The 23,293-nt window shown below is 35.5% G+C and overlaps 1 protein-coding gene across 5 annotated transcripts in view; it reads right to left on the bottom strand.

Moving 5' to 3' along the window:
- The window catches only part of TBC1D5 (TBC1 domain family member 5), a 316,503-nt gene that overhangs the window by 62,777 nt on the left and 230,433 nt on the right, over window positions 1–23,293 (bottom strand). For all 5 annotated transcript variants that reach the window (XM_050970727.1, XM_030227169.2, XM_050970725.1 and 2 more), the window contains 2 exons: window positions 16,611–16,753; window positions 10,666–10,772 (listed from right to left, as the gene is read on the bottom strand). In XM_050970727.1, the coding sequence (XP_050826684.1) occupies window positions 10,666–10,772; window positions 16,611–16,753 (250 nt within the window). The remainder of the gene's footprint in view (window positions 1–10,665; window positions 10,773–16,610; window positions 16,754–23,293) is intronic.

A 23,293-nucleotide genomic window follows, 5' to 3' on the forward strand; every position in this document is an offset into this window, starting at 1 on the left:
GCAAAAAGCTCTGGGGGAATTTCTCAAGGCCCAAACCACAAAGCATTGCAGGGTCACACAAGCATATGTTGCAGGTGTTTTAGGGTAGACAGGTGGGAAAACCTCAGCTACTAAAAAAATACTCTACTTAATAGATTGTATCTGAAACTAGATAACCTCAATGCAACAGAGAAAAAACAAACAAAATAGCAGCAGTGAATTCTACATCCAGGCACAATAAGCTGACCAAAATATTCATCTCACTAGTGTCAAATGGAAAGTTTTAAAACTAATTTTTTTCAATATATTATCCAAATGCTGCCAAACATTTATTGTTTTCTTCCCCTAAACTACTAATATTTTAAGCCTAAATCAAAACCCAGACTGAACCAAACATATGTAAAAAGAAGGATCATGATGGAATGTTGTTCTACTTATTTAAACAATTATTTTTAGGGAGCCAATTTTCTCCTTTTTCCTTTTGTCAGCTGATATGGCAATACTGTATTTCTTCATAATTCTTGTACTGCCTAAGAAATTTTTGTATTGAAATTCTATTTTTTCCCTTTCATTTATTTCTAAAGTTGGAGGATCATGTGACCCTAAATTCAAATAGGACTGAGAGGTCAGGAAAGGTTGACCTTTTCCTGCTAGATCATCGATGCTACTATTTTCATTAAAGATGACCTAAACTTGACAAAAATTTTGACTGGGAACAGAGCTGAAATTTGGCAGCTGAGATGTGGATAAAGGATACAGTTTGTTCAGTTCAGCAGCAGTTTTTCCATTAGGCATTAATAATTAATGTAAAGTATTTACTAATTATTATCTAATAACTTGAGAGAGAATTTCACCTTTCCTCTTTTTATTTTGTCAGATGTTTAGGCAGCTGTCTCCACCCCACATGAACACACACAATATAAGCAGAGGCTTAACATTACAGAAACATATCACAGTATTTTGTATACTAAACAACCAAACCACTCCAAACTCCAAAGCACTCAAAGCAAAAAAAAACCCAAAAAACTCCCCAAACAAACAAACAAACAAACAAACAAACAAACAAATCTTTCTTTTCACCTGCTAATTCTCCTCTTCCCTTATTATACCTTCTGCAGCAAGCAACCTGCTGGGGCACAAAAGGTATTTTATCCACCTATAAACCACTGAGATATTAGACTGAAAAAACCCAGCGAGACATTAGATAATAAGGTACTATATAATTAGATAGAAGGTACTATTGCCAATTCAAAAGTGGTTCAAGGCCAAGAGCAAAATACCATCTAAAACATAGACTGATAGTCTGTCAACCCTGTGTATGAAAGCAGCACAACATGAAGGGTACACTGCACAGAACTAATAAAGAACTTCCTTTAATCACAGGAGTCAGGAGATCCATGCACTAATATTGGTGTTGGCAAAGGAATGTCATAATTCTCAAACTGGGAATAATGCTTCCTGTTTACATTTTTCAGAAGATGCTAAGGGTCTCAATCATGGACCTTGTTATTTGCAATGCAATAACAGCATGAAGAATTATCATATTTAATTGTTTCTGAAGAAAATTAAAGAGGGGTTTTTGTCCCCCTATGCAACAAAATTTCCCAGAAAAAACAGAAAAGGAAAGAAAATTCAGTTAGCTGGGTCAAGAATGGAAGACCCCTGAACTCTGATTAGGCTGAAATAAATTATCTCCAGTTTTGTTACGTGACAACCCTCCATTCCCCTGGCAACTAGAAATTTCAGACACCAGGAAGATATTTTAAATACTGTGCGTTATGGTCTGTTTTTAACTTCATACACACATGCTCTCTCTCACATGGGCATTCTATGACAAGAGATGAAGAACTGAAAAAAAAATGACAAGTGAGATTTAAAAATGCTTCAGTGACTTGACTGAAAGAAATTTCTAGTTGTATATTTTGGCTTCTTGTCCTAACTGCTTGGGAAGCCTTTTTTTATTTTCATTTATAGTATTACAGCATATTGCATTTTAACAGGTAGATCAAATCCTACCAAATCAGCTTTTATTGATATTCCAGACAAAAAGACTCTGACCTGCCAACGTTCAAGTTCATAACCTGTGTAAAATCCCCATCTTGCATCAACAGAATCGCTTAAGTACCTTTTAAATCTGCCTCTTAATTTAGTTGCCTATTTTTCAGCTGAACCCTTGGTTTTAAGAAGTAAATTAACTAAATAGTAAGGTATAAATCTGACAGTGTTCAGCTCTACCCTGTGACAGATTTATGCTCTGGCATCTTGCAGCCTCGCACAGTTAGGAACAGGAGTTTTACAACATTGTGGAGGAAAGCTCCAGGCTTTTGAAAGGAACACACAGCAAGCCTCGCTTTAAACCCTGGAATGCTCCAAATTATGGGATTTAAAATATGACATCTTTATGTACAGAAAAGCTACCACATTATGGTTTTATTGGCACTCGTTTTGGACAACCTGCATAACTCACTGATGGCTTTGTGAGTAATGCAGTTATCAGAAGCTTATACTCATACACCCCTTGTAAGCACACTTACAGCATTACATCTTCTCCAGAAACATGCTTGTACACAAATCTCACATATAAGGAAAAACAAGAACATTTTAAGGTGCTATTAGGTTATTTTCACTACAAGGAGAAGAAACAGAATAATTCACGTTCTGCCTGTAATCTGCTACATAAACCACTTGAAAATGGTCCCCAGGGGAGTGAAAAAAGCTCATTCACAGAGCCCCATGCACACACCACACCAAAAGGAGTATGACATCCAAGTCTTTTCTTGTGAAACACAGAGAGAAGCTAAGGGCTGGTGCTGCGGGACAAGCAACTCCTTTCATTTAAGATTCCAATCCTGAGGAATTATCCTAGAGAGCCATTTTCATCACTACTGCGCCTTAAAAAGACAAAGGACAAAAGAGATAACATCTCCAAACCTAATTTTTCATAAAAAGTTATAGCAAAAGACAAAAAAATACCATTCCCACTTCTATCTTGACAGTATTTTGCTCTTTCAGAGAAGCTCTTCCCAATACAAATGCACTCAAATAACCTTCTTTACAATTGATACACTAATATCTACTATAAAATATGTAGCTACACAAGCAGTATATCTACATTTCTATCAGAAGAGTCTGAACTCAAATTCCATCATAATAGATTGGATGTGATTCAGTAGTTCATCTGTCATATATTATTGAAAAGTTGTGAATCAACTTTTATATAGCTCACAGTTTGTGTTTTGCAAATTTTAGTAAATAAATTATGACATGGAAAACTTTTGATTAGGTAGAATCAAAGTGCTTTAAGTGTTTTAAATGCTTCCTTTTGATAAACTCCCTTGCAAACTAGAAATGATTAACTGAATTGTCAGGTTCACATAAGAAGAACCACAATCACCTCACTCTATCACTGTTAAATACATACTATAGGTGTAATTTTATAAATAACATTGTAACTTTTTTAGGAGAGGGTCAGTAGCGTTAAATGATATTTTAAACAGAAGTAAACCTATCAACTGAAAGAAACAGCCCCAAGAAATTCACAAGCAATAAGTTTTATTGGTAGCCAAAGTAATTAAGAGCTTAAAATGCTTCAGCTTCTTGTTTTAGCAGCAAGTAAAATCAGTATTGTCTTTACTTTGCTACTGAGGATGTCAACCTGCTCAAATAGAAGGAACAGTTTAGAAATTATGTCTTCCAGAGAGAACATACTGGTCCATCTTGTCTTGGAGACTCACTTTCAAATGTTAGCCAAAAGTAGAAACAATAGTTCCTAACTCACCTTTAGCAATTTCCTCTGAAAGACTCTGCACCTCCTGACCCTCCAAGAAATCAGCAGCCACACCTCCCACTCCTTTCTGCTGGGCCACACAAGATGGGCAATGAGGACAACACAGTCACCTGGCTGGCTTCTGCCCTTGCTACCAGCAGGGGACTGCAGCCCCATCTTGCTTGGCCCCACACAGAACTGGGACAAGTCCTTTGTTTCCTCACCATCTTACCTGTGGCATGGCTTTAACTATGGGAGGTGCCACTGTTCTGGAAGCTTTGCTTTATTCCGTATTATTCCCCACTGCATTGCTATTAATTTAAATGCAATGGTTGTTCAGCTTAGATGGACACAGTGTTTGTGAGTTCTTACCTACACAACTGGCCTGAGTGTGCAACACTAAGGAGAGAGCAACACTTGGGAACTGTGTTGCCATTGGCAATCCAGGAGATCAGCATTCTCCTTTGAGTGATGACTACTGCCTTGCATATGGTGCTGCAGAATGAGAAGGACATCAAAAGGTTTCTTATTCGAAAAGTCTTGCCTAGATGACTAATCAACCACTTTCCAAGTTTTTTTTTTCCCTGAAAATACTGCTTGTGACATACAGGATATGTTGAGGATGACTATTTTATGATTAAATGGTTAATGTAGCAGTGAAGAGATTGCAGTGAACTTTGAGAGAGGTAACAAAGCTATTGCATCACAAGTATTGACCACGCAGCCTTTTTGTATTCTAAACTGCATAGGTGCACAGGGAAAGAAGGTGTTGAAACAAAAGTACAAAAATGAAGTGGATTTTTAATTCATGGTACACTTACTATTTTTATGTGGTACTATGGCAACATGGTTATTCCAAGTAATTCATCATTAAACTCTTAGCTGCCTGTCATACCTTATTCTATTAATGAAACACAATAACTGAATATTTAAATCAATAATTTTTAAAACAAAGCTCAGAGTATTTCATTGGAAAATATAAGTTTCTCATTTTAAGAACATGAACATAAATAAAGAGTAAGTAATTATCATGGCCACCATTAAAAAGCTTAGCATGCAGTTACAGAAAAAACAATTGATTTATTTAAAGTGAGGTGTTTAGATTACATCTAACCTCACTGTATTTGCAAATGGGAATGTTAGAACATCAAAATCCTTGAGTACAGTACAAGGAATTGACTGTGGTTATAAAAGCAAAGGTCAAGTTGAGAAGGGTGCCACTTTTTTGTCCATAAAAATCTATCTTGAACTGCATATCCAAGATCTTAAACTGAAATTAAGGCAAATAGAAGTTCTCTGTGAATCCCTAAAAGAAAATGCATTTATTTTTTGTTTCTCCTAAGTCCTTTTCTTCCAGATGAAAAGATGTGTAGTTAGCTTTTCTGGAAAACCTCATTTCCTTTATCAATAATATAACAAAATGTAAAGGTGACTCTCCTTTAAAGTACAGGTGACCTCACTCAGCCAGGCAACTCTCCTTACTTAAAGTACAGACAGCTCATAGTGCACTGGGATATCCATTATCCCAGCTTCCTGATTTCATGCACCTAAACCCCCCTCAATGTATTATTGCTCCTGAAATATCAGTCACATTCTTCATGATCAAAACTAAAAAGCAAAAATGTTTGTTGAGAGCCTCTTTCCCCCTTGCTGGTACCCCTGTAACGAAGTGGACCTGCACCCCAGCAGTACCTCTGCGTGGAGGTACAAATTAATGAGCTGCTAATGCCGGAGCAGCGCCAGATCCCAACTTCTGATTGGCTGCAATCTGGTCATTAAAGAGAGGTAATTAATGCCAGATTGCACACACAATGCTAACAAACAAACAAAACAACCCCAAACCTGCTTTTCTCCTGCCACAAACGGCAAAACAACAATACTGACATAACGGCAGCGTTCAAAGGACAGTTGCAGCTCTGCAGCAGCACCTCAGTTAATGAGTGTATAGAAAAGAATTTATCTGAAGAAGAAGAAAGTGAAACTCAACAGCCTTTCAGGCACATGAAACCAGCTTAGAGAAAACTATGAGACGGTGGCAGCTACTTAAGAAGAAAATTCAGCTGAAAATAAATGTACAAAGAGTTTGGTTCAAAATTTCAGCAATGTGTTTTTCCCTTGTTACTCACTGCTTACATAGTGAATAGCGTTAAAAGCTAGAATGCAGATTTTTCCAACTATTGCTCATATGAGTGAGCATGATCATATTTTATTGCTTAAGTTTTCTGGCAGTACCTGTAATTTCAGTCACGACGAACTAATACGACTTCTTTGAAATGTCATGTATTCTTCTCCATGGATTTAGCTAGAATTTAATATTAACATATAGCCACTTTCAATGTCAGCAAATAGCTAAAATACAATGTTGAGAAAATATCAACAGCAGTAGCTATGATATTATTAGCATAAGTAACAAATTAATTTCCATCAACCAAGCCCATTATTTTTTTCTTTTTTGTTTTTTAATTGGTAGCTTATGATAAAAAGATCACTTCTCTGAATTAAGCTCCTAACTAGCTTGCTCAATGAACAGGACAATTAACCATGCTAAAATATCTGAAAGCAAACTTATTTTACATAAAAATTGAGAAAAACACAGTAAGCTTTCAGACAAAGGACAGTTGTCAGGTTCTTAGTATGTGGTGCAAAACTGTAATATTCTATGTAGTGTTTTAGTTTTCTAATAAGTCACTGTGATAAGGTTAACGCTTCAACATTGTACAACATACAAATAAGAACACCCAAAGATGAAAATGACTTTGCTTATGTTGCTGTATTAGAATTTTATTTGCTAAAGGGTAAAAACAGATTTTCAAAATTCACAGTTAACTTAAAACAATAGTTTTAAACCTTTTATTCCTAGCCCTGGCTGCCTTCAGGAAGGAAAGAACATCTGGTTATTTAAGGAACACAATATGTTCACATTTTCTATGACTTTTGTTTCTAATTGGGTTTTTTAATTTTTTTTTTTTTATTTGAATAACTCTAGTTAGAACTATGTTTTTTAATCACTTTATATTTTTCCAATGCCCTATCTCCATATCTCTACTTCTTAATTTTGCTGCCTTTGCTGTGAAAATTAACAGTGCTCAATGGTTTTGATAAGGAAAAAAACTGAAGAAAATGAGCCACTTGTGGTGTATTAAATATGCAGACACATACCTTCAGTAAATGTTTTTGGATATACATAAAAGAACCTTCCCTTATTTTTTCATTTCACATATACACAATTTTAATAGCCCATTCTTCCATAAGAAGCTCTACTTTTATATTCAGAAAGATTGTAAATGCATAGAAGTTACTTTAATATAAATAATTGAGGCAATTATCTGTTCAAAGATTAGAAATGTGAAACAAATACTCTGCTAAGCAGGTTAACTTTATCACCCTATGCACAGACAACAACACTGATTTGAGCTTTTCATTCCACGTTTTCCTAAGAAGTGGAAAGCTAGCCAAATGCAGAAAAGGCTGAAATTCAATTATTCTGCACTGATCCATACTCATGCCTGTAAAATCATTATCTCTCAGCCCCCCCCCCCTCCAGAGACAGGTGCATTAACTTGTTTTCAACTATTACAGAGATGTGTATTTCTCTTCTGTGGCACTGAAAAATATCAGAGATGTGGTATCTAAAATATTCTCTCATCTCAGCTGCCAACTGGGGTTCCCAAAGTGAACAGGAGAGCTGCTGCAAGCATTAGGTTAATGGCAAGTACTAATTACTTTTCATATTATTTTTAATACTGGATAATGCTAAGGCTTCTGGTAAGGCTTGATTTCATAATAGGTCAGGAAACTCCACTTGTCCATCTATATGAAAAAAATGCCTCCCCCCCCCCCTTTTAAGTACAGCTTGCTTCTGACATTGAGGTTGCTCTCCTGGTGATGACTGCAGTGAAAAGTGGCAAACAAAATGCGACAGGTTCATCAAGCCCAAGTTTATCTCTCCTGATACAGACTACTTGACAAAAAGTAAGAAGGAAATACCTGTTATGTCAGAACAAGGAAAGAGAAAAAATTATAGATGTCTTTAGATATACAGACCCAGGTTATCTCCAGAATTGGAAGTTACAGATGGAAAAGCTGTATCAGGTTTAACATCTGATAACTTCACCGTTTATGACAAGATTGTTCCTTAAGAGCCTTTCAGTTTTATCCACCTACCTCCAACCTTTCTTAGTCCAAATACCCCACCACCTCCCCTCTGTTAAGATGACTTGGTATTTTCCTAGCTGTAAAAATAATATAGAAGACAACATATATATGGGCAAACCTGCAAGTGGTAGATTCCTGTTTGCAACTGGCCATGACTTCTAAACTGCATTTCTTGTCCAGCTGAGATTTAAAGCTTCAAGGAGCAGAGAGCAAGCCTCTCTCAGATATTTGGAACAACACTAAACATTCTTGGTATGTTCAACAAATAATGAAATAAACCACTGGACCATGCAACAGTCTCCCAGAGAAGAGTTCCCAGGTTTCACATATTAAAACCCAAGCAAAATCTTGGAAGAAATGCCACGCAGAAAAACTCAGCCCTGGAGAAGGAGAGATAAAATTGCACTGAACCAAATGTAATTTCCTATTAGGAACCAGAAGCTTGTGATGGAGAAATGCATAGGAAGACATCAAAGAAGGAAGAAAAATAATTAAGCACTGAATTTGTTAATCACGACTTACAAGTTGCACTACAGACTAAAATCTCTTTGTCATTTCTTCCAACCTGCTTTTATCTGCACAGGGAATAAGGGCAAACTGAATTATATCTATGCAACTAGCAAAAAAAAAAAAAGTATAATAATTTTCCCACTTATTTTCATATATAATCTGTGCACTGACTTTAGACTCCTACAGCACCCATGATGCCTTGCTGAGTCTTCCCTTTCATTCCTTTTCATGAAAAATGTTGATAGACTTGGAAATGTTTGTGCATAGGTCTTAAAGAACAGCAAGACTTCCATTTCAGATATATGGAAAAAAGAGACTGAACAAACACATGCTTCAGACACCTAAGTGAAACCTAGTCACACTTAGGAAAAGGTAAGAAACAGGTATTCAAGTAGTAGCCTTGAAAATACATTTATTTCTCAGACCAGGAGCTATTTTTTAGTTTCAGAAGGATCCTTTAGAATGGTTTTATTTCCTTACTGTAAGAAGTCTTGATCTTTTTATGCAGCCTCAACACAAAGACCCAGTGTAAAATTAGAGGTGGCTCCAAGTCCCTTATGCTCTTCATTTTCTGGAAATCAGACCTTCTCAACATTCAAAGTATTTCCCAAGCAAAAAAGTACAGCTCAGAAACAAGAAACAATTTCATTTTATCATATTTAAATTGACAAAGCAACTACCATTCTTAGCATCAAAGAGTTTCAAGTACTGATTTACCTGAGCAAAGAACTACTGAGCTACATCCAGTATTTATCTGAAAGGTGTTCAAGGCCCACCTGAAAATGTTAATTAATAGGACATCAAGGCCTTATGAGCCTGACAGCTTCATTCTGTTAGAGACAAGAGCATAAGGAGTGGCATAGTGATTAAGCCTCTTTGTGGGAAGTTGGTGGTTAATTTTTGTCCCCTTCAGCTGATAGGATATCTTGTATGCTGGCTAGCATGTTTCAGAGGACAGCTGAATCATTAGTAATCACTTTATTGTTTAACATATCTCTTCAATAAATGACAGATCACATATTGAATTCAGATGGATAACTGAGCAAAATTTTCCTCCCTTTGTATTTTTCTTCTAAAAAATATTTCTTTCTTCTTTTGCTATGAAAGTACATAAACAAATGCTGGGCAGTTTGATTTCACAGACTGCTGCCAAAATCTTAAGAAAGATTCCTGAGATCTAACGTTAGAAACTTTCTTGCACACTGAATAGATGATACACTTTACTTCTCATCATGAAAGAAATCTTTGTGCTTGAGAGGAATGAAAAAAGCAGCTATAAGGATGCAGATTTCTGCAAAAAACTGATATAGAAAAACAAAGAGACAATTTTTTCCTTAATCCATAAAAGTGCAAACACTGGTACTGAATGAAATTTTGCAGAAGGCAGTAAGAGTGCCAAAGTGATGAATTTTTTTCCTTTCAAAGATGTTGTGCATCAAGAAGATGAGGGAAATCAGACTTTACACTGGCAACCTACTAATGGGACATGTACAAAGACAGTTCAAAACCAGCAGCACAATTCTGCTATCTGCCAGAGATCTGAGTAAGCACAGATTACTGTGTACAGCTGAATCTCAAGCACTTTATCCACTATACAGTGTCTCCTGTATATTATACCCACATATATACACATGCCATTCTAAAACTGGAAGAGGTTTTCTTTCTTTTTTTAATAGATGAGTACATCAGAAACTGCATGCTAATAATATTTGGCATGAATTTATGAATTTATACATTTTATACATGTCAGTCTTTACAGGCTGTAACATCAAACTCTTGTTTTTAATCAAAAACCATCACATAACCATTATATATTGGGCAGGAGTAGTGCTTTAAGGATTAACAGTGATTAATCCCAGAAATCCCATGAAAAAGGCCTTTCAGATGAAATTGCATGATGCTTTCTATACAGCTTACTAGGTTTTAAATAGTAACATTACTGTTTCCCTGAAAAGTATACTTCATCCCAAAAGATGTCTGTGCAGAATACCAAAGTTATTCTAAAGAGCACATCTGCAGTTACCAGAGCTCCTGGATAACTTCAGCAAAGTGTCCTTTAAAGTATCCTTTAAAGAGTAAAGGAACTTGTTTCCACTCTGTTTCCAACTCTTTCCTTCAGCTCTTTTGTCAGGTGAGAAGAAACTTGAAACTACCATTTAGTTTCCAAGATGTAGGTTGTTATTCACTTCATTGCATTTAGAACATTTAATTACAGAGATTTATTATTTCCTGTATTAACAGAGCAAGCATCTCACCTTTGGATCTCGGAGAAAAAGCGCTCTCAGGATAAGGGAGTGAACATCTCCAATAGGTGGATAATGCATCAGAAGTCCCAAACAGGTCTGATAATTACTTGAAATCACTAGAATTAAAATGAAAATATAAGATAGAGAGAGAGAAAATATTACTGTCTTACTTTGATATTCCAAAACAGCACTTATTCCAGTAAATTCATTGCAGTTTAGATTTGGTTGTCTTTTCCCACATGGTGTCTCAGAAGTCAAACAGTGCTCAGAGTAAAAGGAAATAGATATAATCAAGCCTTGTGACTACACTTGGTTTAGTGTAATTAAGAAGAGTTCTAAAACTACAATTTTATGTCGTTGACACTTGTGTTAGCTCCAGATTCAGATGCTTCAATTCAGACCTCTGTAGCTGTGCCCCCAAAGCCTGCCCCAGTCAGTGCAGCTCAGGGCAACACCATCAGCAGAGCTTGAAGATCTAGTGCTGCAAAATGGACATGGGCTTTTCAGATACTCCTCCACAGACATCTAAATTTAAATGTGATAATTTGCATTTATGGCTTTATGATAAGTTTGCCCCACTCTGATCAGTTTTTGCTGAAATATCTTTTATGTTGTTCTTAAATACATATTTACATAAATACACATATTCAGATACTTATGCATACATAAAATTATTCAACAACTTGTTTTCTTTTAAATCAGAAACTTCACAAAATATTCAGGAAAAAGGGAAAAGACTAGATTTTAATTTCATAAATACTAGAAAGTATAGTACACTACTAACTTGCTTAAATTTTTTTCACTTATTCATGAAAACAATTATCAGCATGCTTTGCTAAACTTTATAATTCTGTTCTAATCTGTTTGATTCTATCTGAATCTATATAAGCATACTCTATGGCTTTTTGCCTGTGTCATCTTCTGTTTTTTTTTTTTTCCTTCCCAAATCAATCTAATTATGAGTGCAATTATTAAAGACATCTTTTCAAGTAGGTCTATGTAAACTACTTCATTTCTTTTGCACCATCTAAATCCAGGCAATCCATCTGCCACAGCTGTCAAAGCAATGCCTGTTAATGATGCCTCCACTCTGCAACATAAAGACAGCCTCCAACAATAGCAATTGTAAATAAATTTATAACAAACTTTACTATGCTGAGAACTTTAGCTGTAGTACGAAATACCTTTAATTAATCGGGATATTGCAAATATAAGATTATTTAGAATTAATAAAAAGCAAAATAAAGGGCAGTTTTGTGGACAGAGAAATTCAAATGGTTTACTTTTTTCTTTCATGTGAATAAGCCTCATATCCTCCTGCACCTTACCTCTCTCAACAAGAGGATTATGGGGAAAAGATGCAGGACTGGGCAAAATGAATAATTATAATCTGTGTAAGGAACCACTTTATCATCTTCATTTCCGTTGCTGATCCGACAGCTTGTAATTTCATACATCTGCTTTCATTTGTAAAGCACTCACTTATCCTACTCATTCTTTATCTGTTCTGCCTGCTCTTTTTCCTACCCTTTGTTTTTCTTGTTCATATTCAGGTACCTGCTTTTTCTTCTTGAAGTCACAAAGCTGGCATAATGAACACAATACAATGGCCTCTGCCAGAGTTCTTTCAGAGTATAACATGAGCACCACACAGAACATACCCGATCAAACTCTCCTATGTAAACCAAATTTCAGATACTGAACGGTAGTTGTAATCGTGACTCTTTTTTACCAAAGCAAATAAAACCAGTGAATATTGATATTAAATGCTAAATAGTTTTATAAATGATAGACAGTAACACCAATGTGTTTCTCCTTTGAAGAAATAAGTATGTGTTCTATTCTGCATGAAAAATGGATTAAAAATATATTTTCTTTATTTTTCCTGGAAGAGTTCTTTGCTGTCTCACAGATATAGAGAAAACTAAATATTAAAAAACTAATTTATTTTAATGGTGCAGACTTGACTCCTGACAAAAAAAAACTCTTATCATCCAGAAAGTTAAAAAAAATTCCAGCATTTTAAAGGGAAGACCTGCTAACTTTTTTATATATGGGGTTTTTTTACCTTCAGGGTTTCCCCCACATATTTAAACTGAAAGAGGGTAGATTTAGATTGGACATCAGGAAGAAATTCTTTACTGTGAGGGTGGTGAATCACTGGCACAAGTTGCCCATAGATGTTGTGGATGGCCCTGGAAGTGTTCCAGGTCAGGCTAGATGGGGCTTTGAGCAACCTGGTCTAGTGGAATATGTCTCTGCCCGTGCCAGGGGATTGGTCTAGATGATCCTTGAGGGTCCCTTCCAACCCAAACCATTCTATGATTCTTGTCCCTTAGGACAAAATGTGTAATATTATACAACAGAGGGGCGGTTTTCTTAAAATTTATAGATAAAGAGCAGTAAACCAAAACTGAGTATGCCTGTTGGTGTTAAATGGATTTCTAAAAATCATCCATAGGATGAAGTTTCTGGAAGGAGATTCTGTGAAATACAAATATCCAGTCTCAGCAGTCGCTGGTGTGTACAGCTACCTTGTAAAAAGCTTGGTGGTTCTTCAGCTGTGCTTTTCCTTCTCTCGTTGGCTTAGTGAGAGTCACATCTGGATCCAGCTTCTTCTGTGAGCACAAGTTCTCACTTCCCCAAAGAAAAATGCTACTGGCATTTCTAGGGAAAGGAGGAGAGAAACTCCTCTCCACAGAGAATACAATCTTACAGTTCTTTTATTAATATTGTAATTCAGTGCCCAGAGGAACATCAAATTGCCTTCTCCCTTCTGCTGTAGAAGAGACTGAACTTTCTCTGTCGGCCCACTAACCACCCCTGGGTACAAGCAGCAGTAATGTGGTGGAAAACCTGAAAATTCAAAGTACTGTCCTCAACAAAGTCCAATTTTTCTGATACATTTAATTTCTTAGAAGTTTATTATTTGATGTCACTGATCCTGTATCCAGATTATTTCATAACCCTGGAAGGGTGGGATTACTCCCCCCTTCTGCTTTACGCATGGCCAGGTTCTCTTAATAGCCCCTACATTGAGTTAAACATAGACAAATGAACATCTTGCACTATAACAAAAATAACAAATCAGTTCCTCTAAGAAGAAGCTATGGCTCCTTTATTTCTCTCAAAATATTCACAGTGCTTTTAGTGATGAAAAAAACTACGTTCTAACAATGGCCATACCTACTCCTCAAGTGGAAGCAAGATAAAAATACACTTATTCTAATACTGATCAGTCAAAATTAGCGCCTGGTTCAATAATGGCATTAATTTACTATGCAAAATATAGACAGGTTTTCCAGGTTTGTTCATTCTTGTCTTCCTTGAAAGGAAGTAGATTAAATACATATATTTTTGCATCACATCCTTCCCTCCATTCTGATTTAATCAACAACTGCATGTATATTCACACTGGTGAAACAGAAGCAAATAATCATGCTTCTGATTTGAAAGATTAAAAAAAAACAAAAAACAAAAAGATTTTTGCAAGAATTCAAAAATTTTTCCAAAACACCACAGGAAATTTATTAAAACTTACAGCTACACTGTAAGTGTAAGCTGGTATGTGAGGATTATCAATTCACAGACAGAGATCTGCTTGGATACAGATGTAAAACTGAGCAGAGCAGTTTACAGAATGGCTGTGTACATGATTATGTATCTGTAATCTCTAAAATATATAAGGAATAATCTGATAATCTAAAGGTTCCCTTCTCCTTGCATAATATATTGTTTGAGCAACAGAGGATTTCAAAACTAAAATAAAGATGAGAAATATAGCAGAAATAAGTTTCTTAAAATCATGTCCTTGAGAACATCATAATAGAGCACAGAAAAAAAACTCATCAATTCTCAAACCAGCAACTTTCACCCATCCCCAAATGTGCTGTTTTAAAAGAATCAGCGCAATTTCTAAACTTTCAAATGCTTTGAACACTGTATTATTATAATTGCTTATATTTGACATTTTCATAACATAATATCGCAGGAGCTTTATTATTGTTCTTATTGTTTCAAAGTTTCTAAACTAAAAATTTCCCGATGGTTTATTTAAATTAAAGATGCTTATCACCACTGGATGTTTTGAGCTTATATTTCCTTTCCCCAAATAAAGAGAAGCTTTTATAAACTTACTTTATTTGAAAATGTTTTTAAAATTACTACAACTTTGAACTCTATTCAAAGCTCAAATATTACCAGCAATTAAAAACACGAGGAAAACCAGAAAAGTTTCTCTTACAAATATATAACAAAAGGTTTTTTATGTAATCAAGAACTGTGGAAATTGTTATGGCCTGAGCTTGACTTTGGAAAAATAGATTCAACTTTACATTATTTATGACTTATTTTGCTTCCCCATTCTATTATGCTTAGAGTAACTAACTAGATCCAGCTGTAGAACAAGAAGTTACTTATTACAGAAACAGTCAAAATATGAAGTATTAGCTGTCCTGATGGGATGATTTTCCCTCTCATTTGGGTAAATGTACCACACTGCAAAGCTATTTATTACTCTATCTACTAAGCCTGGGAAGTTCAGGGAAAAGAAGGAGACTGACTCCATACAAAAGCCTGGAACACATTTTTAGCTCACATTTTAGTTAACTCATACTGATACTTGTACCCCAGCAACACAAATCAAAAGAAAACAAAGCCAGAACAACTTTCCCTCCCCAAGAAGAGAGAGGCTTCTTAGAAGCACAGTTCTGATGTGCTGTTTTTTTTAAAGGTAAGCAATGACACAAAATAAAATATTGATGCTAAGAAACTTTCTCACATGCCTCTTCAGAACATATCTCTACCAAAAATTTTAAATTACTTCATTTTACTGAATATAAACAAGCATGATTTAGACTGCAAAATATCACCTGGAATCAGATCATCCTGAAACATCAGCATTAATTTTGGAACCTCTGACCAGAATTAAAAGTCCAGTTTTTTTTAAAGGAATGAAAGGTAGCTCTATATTCTGCATGTTTATTAAAAAGTAATTAAAAAACACATGAAGGCAGGCAGTGGAACAACATGTACGTGTAAAGTACCACATTATATTTTCAAGACTGGGCCCTAAAATAGGAACCACAGATGTTGAAAACTTCCTATGTCCTAGAATACAAAATTATGTCAAATATGTGACCTTGTTATAACCTAAAGCTTACAGATGGTATATCCTTAACTCTGAATAACTTGCTATAGAATTCATATACTTAATGACAGCCATACATCTTGCTGTGAAGCACATTGTTGCATCAGCTGCATACAGAATTTTTTGCAGAATTTGATAGGACAGAAAGAAATGCCTCAATTATCATTATGTATCTCTCTCCTCCCATTTACAATTATATCAGCTAACAAAATTTTCTTGGTGGCTTGCTTGTCCCAACTTATTATTGGTTATCACTAAATTATAAGAATTCACCTTTCCACAAATTTCAGGCGTACTGAACCGGAATAAAATAAATTATAATATTTTTAAGATGTCCCTCTTGCACAGAATAAACATTCTCAGTAACTGCTGCTCATCTTCGTTTTTTATTCACGATATCTCTTCAAAAATGGTGAGCCTTTGTCTTGTGCATTTTTTCCCTTCTCACAGGGGAACAACATGAAAATATTTCAAGTGTCACAGGGAAGCTTTACTCAATTCATGAGCTTTGTCGGAAGGTGGAGCTCTATACTTGCCTGTATCACTTAGAGCACATAAAATCTGCAACTCCATGTAAAAACACAGAGCTACTCACAAAACAAACCTGCATTTAACTCCAAGATACAATTTGTTTCATAAATACAGCAGGCCATGTCTCATAATAAATAGCTCCTCTCCTAGTATTTGGAATTATTTTCAATATGTTAAAAAAGTCACAATGAAATTTAGCCTTTTTAAGGTCTCCTTTTCTTTCAAAGAATAGGTTTGCATTCTTTAAAAAAATTGGAAGATAGCTGATACTTACAGGCATCTCTGATATACAACAACATGGCTACAAAAATGTAGTCCACTAAATTCAGGGTGATACTGTCAGCAAATAGAGCATCCCAGACAACCAGAAGATCCTGAAGAGGAAATTCACGTCCAAACAGGAGCCTTACCCATCGCCTGAAAAAAAAAAAAGCGGAAAAGTTGTGATTTGTATTTCTCCATTTCACCAAGTATGGTAAAGTCAGGACATATATCCCAGGATCAGCTACGGTCCTAAACAATTTATCAGAAAATTCTGCAAAGTATCAAGATCTGTGATAAATACTTAACTAATTGCATTTGTGGAAATGTTACTGCATCTACATCAAAAAAATTATAGACTGCAATTAGAGACTGCAGAAGCTTACTAATATTTTTACGTGGCTGACCCTCAAAGGACAAAATACATCAATCCCATATACCACATTTTTGAGCATTTAATGTGATAGTGACCTGAGATGAACAGGAGAAAATGCTATGCAAGAGTGGCCTAGAACAGCAAAAACAGGAGGGTGAAGCCAGTGTTTCATGAGAAGCCCTGAAAAGCCCAGTTAAGTGAAAGTCAGTTCAGAAGGAGACGCCAAACAGCAACTAAAATGGACCAGGTCTCAGTTACTGTGAAAGGGCTTTCTCCCTGTTATGGATGAATGTCTGCAACTCCATATAAAATATGCTATGGATGCTATTTTCATTAAATCTAATTTAAATCTTTACCAGATTTAGTGATAATCTTAATGTAGACTATACTGTTAATTCCTATTCATCTCTGTGCTGTTTTCATACCTAGCAAAATGTGAAAATTTCTTATATTAAATGCAATATTTGCTTGAGGCTAGAAACTTGAGATGCAGAAGAAAACTGTTTCTCTAAGATTTCTCATTTCTAGTTCTGACTCTTACACTGACTTACTTGCTGACCTCAGGAAAAGCACTTCTCTTCCCTATTCCAGAACAGAGCCACTAGCTTTGTATCTTTTTAGGTAGGATTATCTAAGGTCACATTTGAATGAGCTAAAGAATAGTTAGTAACATTAATCCTGAAATAGTTATTACGAAATGGACTTAAAAATAATGAATTACATTTTTAGCTGGGATATGCAAATAGCTACGCATGTGGAATCTGTTTATTCAGTGGCAAGAAAAGATTGATTGCAAATTTCTGCTAAGCAAATTAAGTCATTCTTTAAAACTCACAAAAATTTCTAAAAAGGCAACTAGAAATTTCTTGTTCAAGATTAGTTTCATTCGTAAGAATTCATGTTTAACCGCTTTTGTTCCAGAGCTCATTGTTGGTTTAAGGCATCCAGGGTTTTGTTTTTGGCATTTTTTTTCTTGATTTCAGTATAAAGAAAATACTGGACAAATTAATTCCAGCATGCCAGTCTAACACAAGCTTTGAAGATAGTAACGATCTGCACAAAAAGACAGTCTCTTATAAAAGAAATTCAAAGGGACTGTTGTGAGTGAAGGTTGTGTTCAAAAAACTTTTATTCCCCATGCCACTGGAACCATATGTACAATACACAAAAATATTCACATACAGATTTAGAGATCACTACATAGAATCTTTTCCTTGCAAGATATGTTCTTTTTTAAAAGTGAAAAGACATTATTTCAAAAGACAGAATCACTGCACTCTCATATCAAATATTATATTCTACGGTCTTGTAACTTTTTATGTTAGTGCAAAAATTACAGAAGTCCCAATATTAGCTACAACAAAACAAAAACTCTGAATTTTCCTCTCTGATCAAACCTCTTTCCTATGAGGACTTATTTTGAGACCTCAGAAAAAGAAATCAGAACTTTTCTACAAAAGCAAGGCTTAGCTGGTGCGTTTAATTCTACCTAAGGGGTTTTGCCATAGTGGCACATTACCCTGCAGCGCCCAGCCTACAGGAGACTATTACCCTACAGTGACACAGACATTATTCAGACTCTGCATGAAGCCCATTACCTGCAGTAGCAACTCCTCCCACCTGTAAAACCACAACTTTCCAGTTACACAAACTGTTAGGCAAGAAATCTCAGCAAAGCTGGAAGCATTTGAGCTGACTTTGCTTGTGACTACCCAAGTCTCATTCAAAAGCCTTGCTAAGAATCTAATACACTTCAAGAGAAAAAATACACCATGGTGTAATGGGATTTGTTATTAGTCCTTTATTAGAAATCTCTTTTGCTTCTTTACTACTTCATTATGCAGTGTTAATCGTTTGTAGATGCAGGTTTATTCTGCTCGAGCAGAAGTCATTCCTTTTTTTTCTCCTGCTTTTATATTTTCTCCTGGGAAAATTAAATCTCACTCCCCAGAGGTATCACGTTTCACAGATGCAGACTGCTGAAGAACAACTGGACTTCCTTTTGCAACCATAATATTGCTGCTAATTATTTGAACCTTCCTGTCTTAAAAAGAGTAAGCAATTCATACTGTTGTAAATGCATATGTACTAAATGCTCTCTTATTTTTTTCAGCAACGTTTAGCTCACAGCATCTATAAACCGAGGGCCCTATTGCCTATGAACCATGCTGCCATATGGCAGGACTTCACTCAGCTTTTATATTCATAAAAAAAGATCTTAATTCCTTATCTAAGTGTCCACACTGAAAAGCTGTCTTTCAAACTAACACATTTTTATTGCCTTTACAAGTATTTTCAGAGAATTTAAGACACCCTTAATAATTGCATTGCACATGATAAACCTTACCTTTTTGTTTCCTCTCCCCCTTTTTTTTTTTTTTTTGTTGAGATGGCTGTCTGTGTTTTAATTATTGTTCTGTCCTGTTAATCTTGCCTTACATCTGTTACACCTGCAGACTGTGAAACTCACAATAGTATACCTTTTATCACATGTGGTAATACAATAATTCATATTTTACCAGGCACACTTAGCAATTAAAATCTACAAAAACACCCAGATTCTTTAAAGCCATAATACACCAAGGTACTACTACCTACAGTGTAGAATATGTAACTGTATCTTCCATTTATGATTCCTATATAATTAAACCAATATTCTCAAGAGATCAGTAATTACTACCAATAGATAATGATTCATTAATGACCTTAAAATATAGGGAAAGCAGGAGAAAACTCTGTGCTAGTAAAGCCATAAAAGAAGGCAATGATCCTCTAACTAACACCAAAACCATTTTGACAAGAGATTTACAGGACAATTCCCCAACCATCAAAATTTAAACTTATATTACGTGTTCCCTATATTTAGTTGCTTATCTTCTCAGTCTTCTTGTGAGGCAGAGAATTCTTTTAAAAAAATTAAATAAGCCCAAAAAATAGTTACAAATGAGGAGAAACAAACAGTTTAGGAATGTTTATGAGGCCAAAACAACACAATGAAATCAGAAAGAATAAGAAAAATTGTAACAACAGGAAACAGGAAAGCATGACTCTGAAGCTAAATGCCTTGATCTAGTTCTTACTAGTTGACAACAAGGTGCCTAAAAAAGTCTATTGTTAGGAGCATGTTTTCAGTCATTTATACATTTGCTAAACTCAATGTTCACTATAATTTCTACTCCAAGCATCTGCTCAAGGCTTGATTTTTTTTTTCATTCATTGATACCATTCATTAGAATAAGTCTAAAAAAATTCTGCTCGTGCTTAGCTTAGTTTTTTCCACAAGCATTTCACTAAGGTCTAGAATCGAAACAACAAGGTCTCTGGTATCTTCCTTTTTACTGTGCATATAAAAAAAGAGAAGCCCAAATTTGGTAATTCCTTGTTTGACCTAAACACAACAGAGTGAAGATTTCTACAGAGCATGTTCTGTTTCTTCCTAACTCTTGCCACCAGCCCAAGAATGCATCTGCCACCCTGTGCTTCATCCCAGCTCCACATTCTACATTCCCTGCATGGCAAATGGTAGAAGTGTGCATCATCCCCTGCAATGGCTACTGTCACTTGGGGGATGTGGTGGCAGAGGATGCTGTTGCTCTGGTATCCACTGCTTGCAAGACTAGTCAAAAGGTCTTTCAGAGAAAGGAAGGTCAGTAGGATTTTGCAGGATGTAATCTCATTTTCAGTAAAAGTTTTGCTGCCTTTTTTATTTTTTTAATAAGAAAATTATTTCAATGGACTTTAAGTATTGAAGAGAACACCATCTTATCAAAACTAACCACTCGGAAGCTGAGAAATGCCAAAATTAACATCAGTTGTTTACTAACTGAGAAAATGATATGTAAGCTCTGTTTCTTTAAACTCTGTCATGAATTATGTTCAAGCAAACATTTGTAGCCAGTGCAATTTACTATGTAAAGTCATGGTCAATAATTTAGGAGAAAGGGTAGACAGACTTGAGCTGTGATCTGCCTGTTCAAAAATAAGATGCGGAAAAAGGATGAGGAGCGACATTTGTCTAACACTTGCAAAAGAACTTCAAATTATTCAGAAGATGAAGACTTTAGTAGTTCAATGCCACCAGAAAGCACTATTCTGGGCAGACTTGGTGCCTGCACAAGGATTTCAGGCTGTGTTTCTAACCTATGGACACGAGTGGGCTGCAGATGAGGGAGGCTGGGTATCTCCTGCAGAGGCACCCAGGGGTAACATGGGGGGTACTGGTCCTACAGCAGCACTCATCAACACTTGCATGGATGAGAAGGAAATACACAGCAAAAAAAGACAACAGAAAATCTCACAGATTTGATAGTTGCAAGAGGCAGGGGGCAGACAGGTAAGTTCAATCAGAGGATGTTTATGGTAGTTCACTTTCTTTTAATGACCAATCAAGACAAGCCTTAGCAGCATTCCAGCTTAGACCTGGTACACAGTCCATTTCTCCAGTGCTCCATCTCCTTCCTTAATAAATCTCATTTTTATCAAAACTACCATGGCTATATTTGGTTCAGGATTTTATTCTGAATGTCCTAAAGAGATTAATAAAACCTTCAAATCATACAAGACAGAGAAGGAAACATGCCTGAAGTATAATCACAACTTGTTCTTTCAGCTACTCTTCTACAAGGCTTTTGTGGAAGGGCAGTACTGCTTATGGTGCATGAGGACCTCTTAATGATCACAGATGAGAAGAAAAGCAAAACAGCTAAGTGTCACAATTAACAAAATGGCATTTCTAAGATAAACAAAACCTTATTAAAATCCAATATTTTGTCAGAACAGAAAGAAGCCTGTGAAATCCCTACAAAGCCAAAAAACTGGTATAAGAACTTATGTGGGAAGCTCAGCAGACTTTCAGGGATTTACAGAGACTCCTAATGTGTTCGATTTAAACACTGAGAATTTTACACACGGCATACCCTCACATGCACACTCCCCATAAATGATGTACAGTGTGATATTGTTACAGCATATGCTCCATTTTTTGCCTTAATCTACTTAACTCGTGAAGGGAATGAAAACAGACATCTTGCTAGAAGATGTGTTTAGTTCAACCATAAATTCAAATGTTAATTCTGGATTTATTAGATAAAATTATGTGGCCTTTGTCATTTGAGAAGGCAGACAAGATGATCAGATTTTCCTTAGGCTGTAAAACATTTAAATATTATAGATTTCTACCACATTGTCTCAAGCAGTGTATGCTGATTGTAGAAAAGTGTGTGTGATAAGGAGGGAGAAAGTATGTGCCAGCATCTAGCACATCATTCAGCTTCTCCTTAGACTTAGAGAGAATAGTGAGCAAATAAAAAGATCTTTCTTAGGTGTGTCTGCCTTGTCTGTTTAAGTAATTTCAGACTTGTACATGGAGTACTGTTCTGCTACAGAATGACATACATGCTTTAATATGTCCATGATCTGGGTGGGACTGTCCTGTCCTGGACTCCCATCAAAGTTTTTCACTTCACCCAGCTTCTCCTGTACTGGCTGCATGAAGATTTGGTGGATCACTGCACCAAACAGAGGAATCATGGCCCTACTGCTGGGTGGCTACACAGTCAGTTATTTGGTTTCCCTTTTCTGTTTCAAATTCTGTTTGGTTTGTGGTCACATCCTTACAGTTTTAAGTTTTTCACAGCTATATTAAAAACCCCTCAACTTAAAAGAGTATGATATCCACAAGCCTTCTGTTCCACAGTTTAGAAACCTTAATGCAAAGATAAAAATTACAGTGCTTGATATAAATTCAAATAAAAAAGAAACGAGACATTCACATTACAGATTATATGTGGTTTCAGATCTACCATCAGTTTTGCTGTTAGAAAATAGGCATTTAAAATTAAAGAATAATGATAATAAAAACTAATTTATTAATATAAATCTACTCAAATTGAGGCTAAGAGATGAACAAGAATATTGTACATAGTTTACTTTGTTGCCTTCCACTTGGGAAAAAGGTTTTGATATTGACATTTCCTACTACTGTACATATCCTGAACTTTTTAATATTAATTACCTTATCAAACACAGACTAGCATATCTCTTTAAAAGAAATACCTGGAATTTTTTTTTTACTAAAAAGTGACACAAGCATCTCGTTCTAATCTCTGTGGATTATTTCCTTTCCCATTTGATTTCTTTCACACTGCTACCAAAGATTACTTAGCTTTGCATTTAAGAAAAATTCTTTGTGTTTCAGGAAAATTCTATGCATTTCCTTATTAATGAAGATTTTTCTTTCCAAAAAAATTAATGCCCAATAATTACCTTTCCTTCTTACTACAATTTACCTTTCTCTGAAAAAGCACTTACTGCAGTTTTAA

The sequence above is a fragment of the Serinus canaria genome, chromosome 2 (assembly GCF_022539315.1).
Source record: "Serinus canaria isolate serCan28SL12 chromosome 2, serCan2020, whole genome shotgun sequence".
Lineage (NCBI taxonomy): Eukaryota > Metazoa > Chordata > Aves > Passeriformes > Fringillidae > Serinus > Serinus canaria.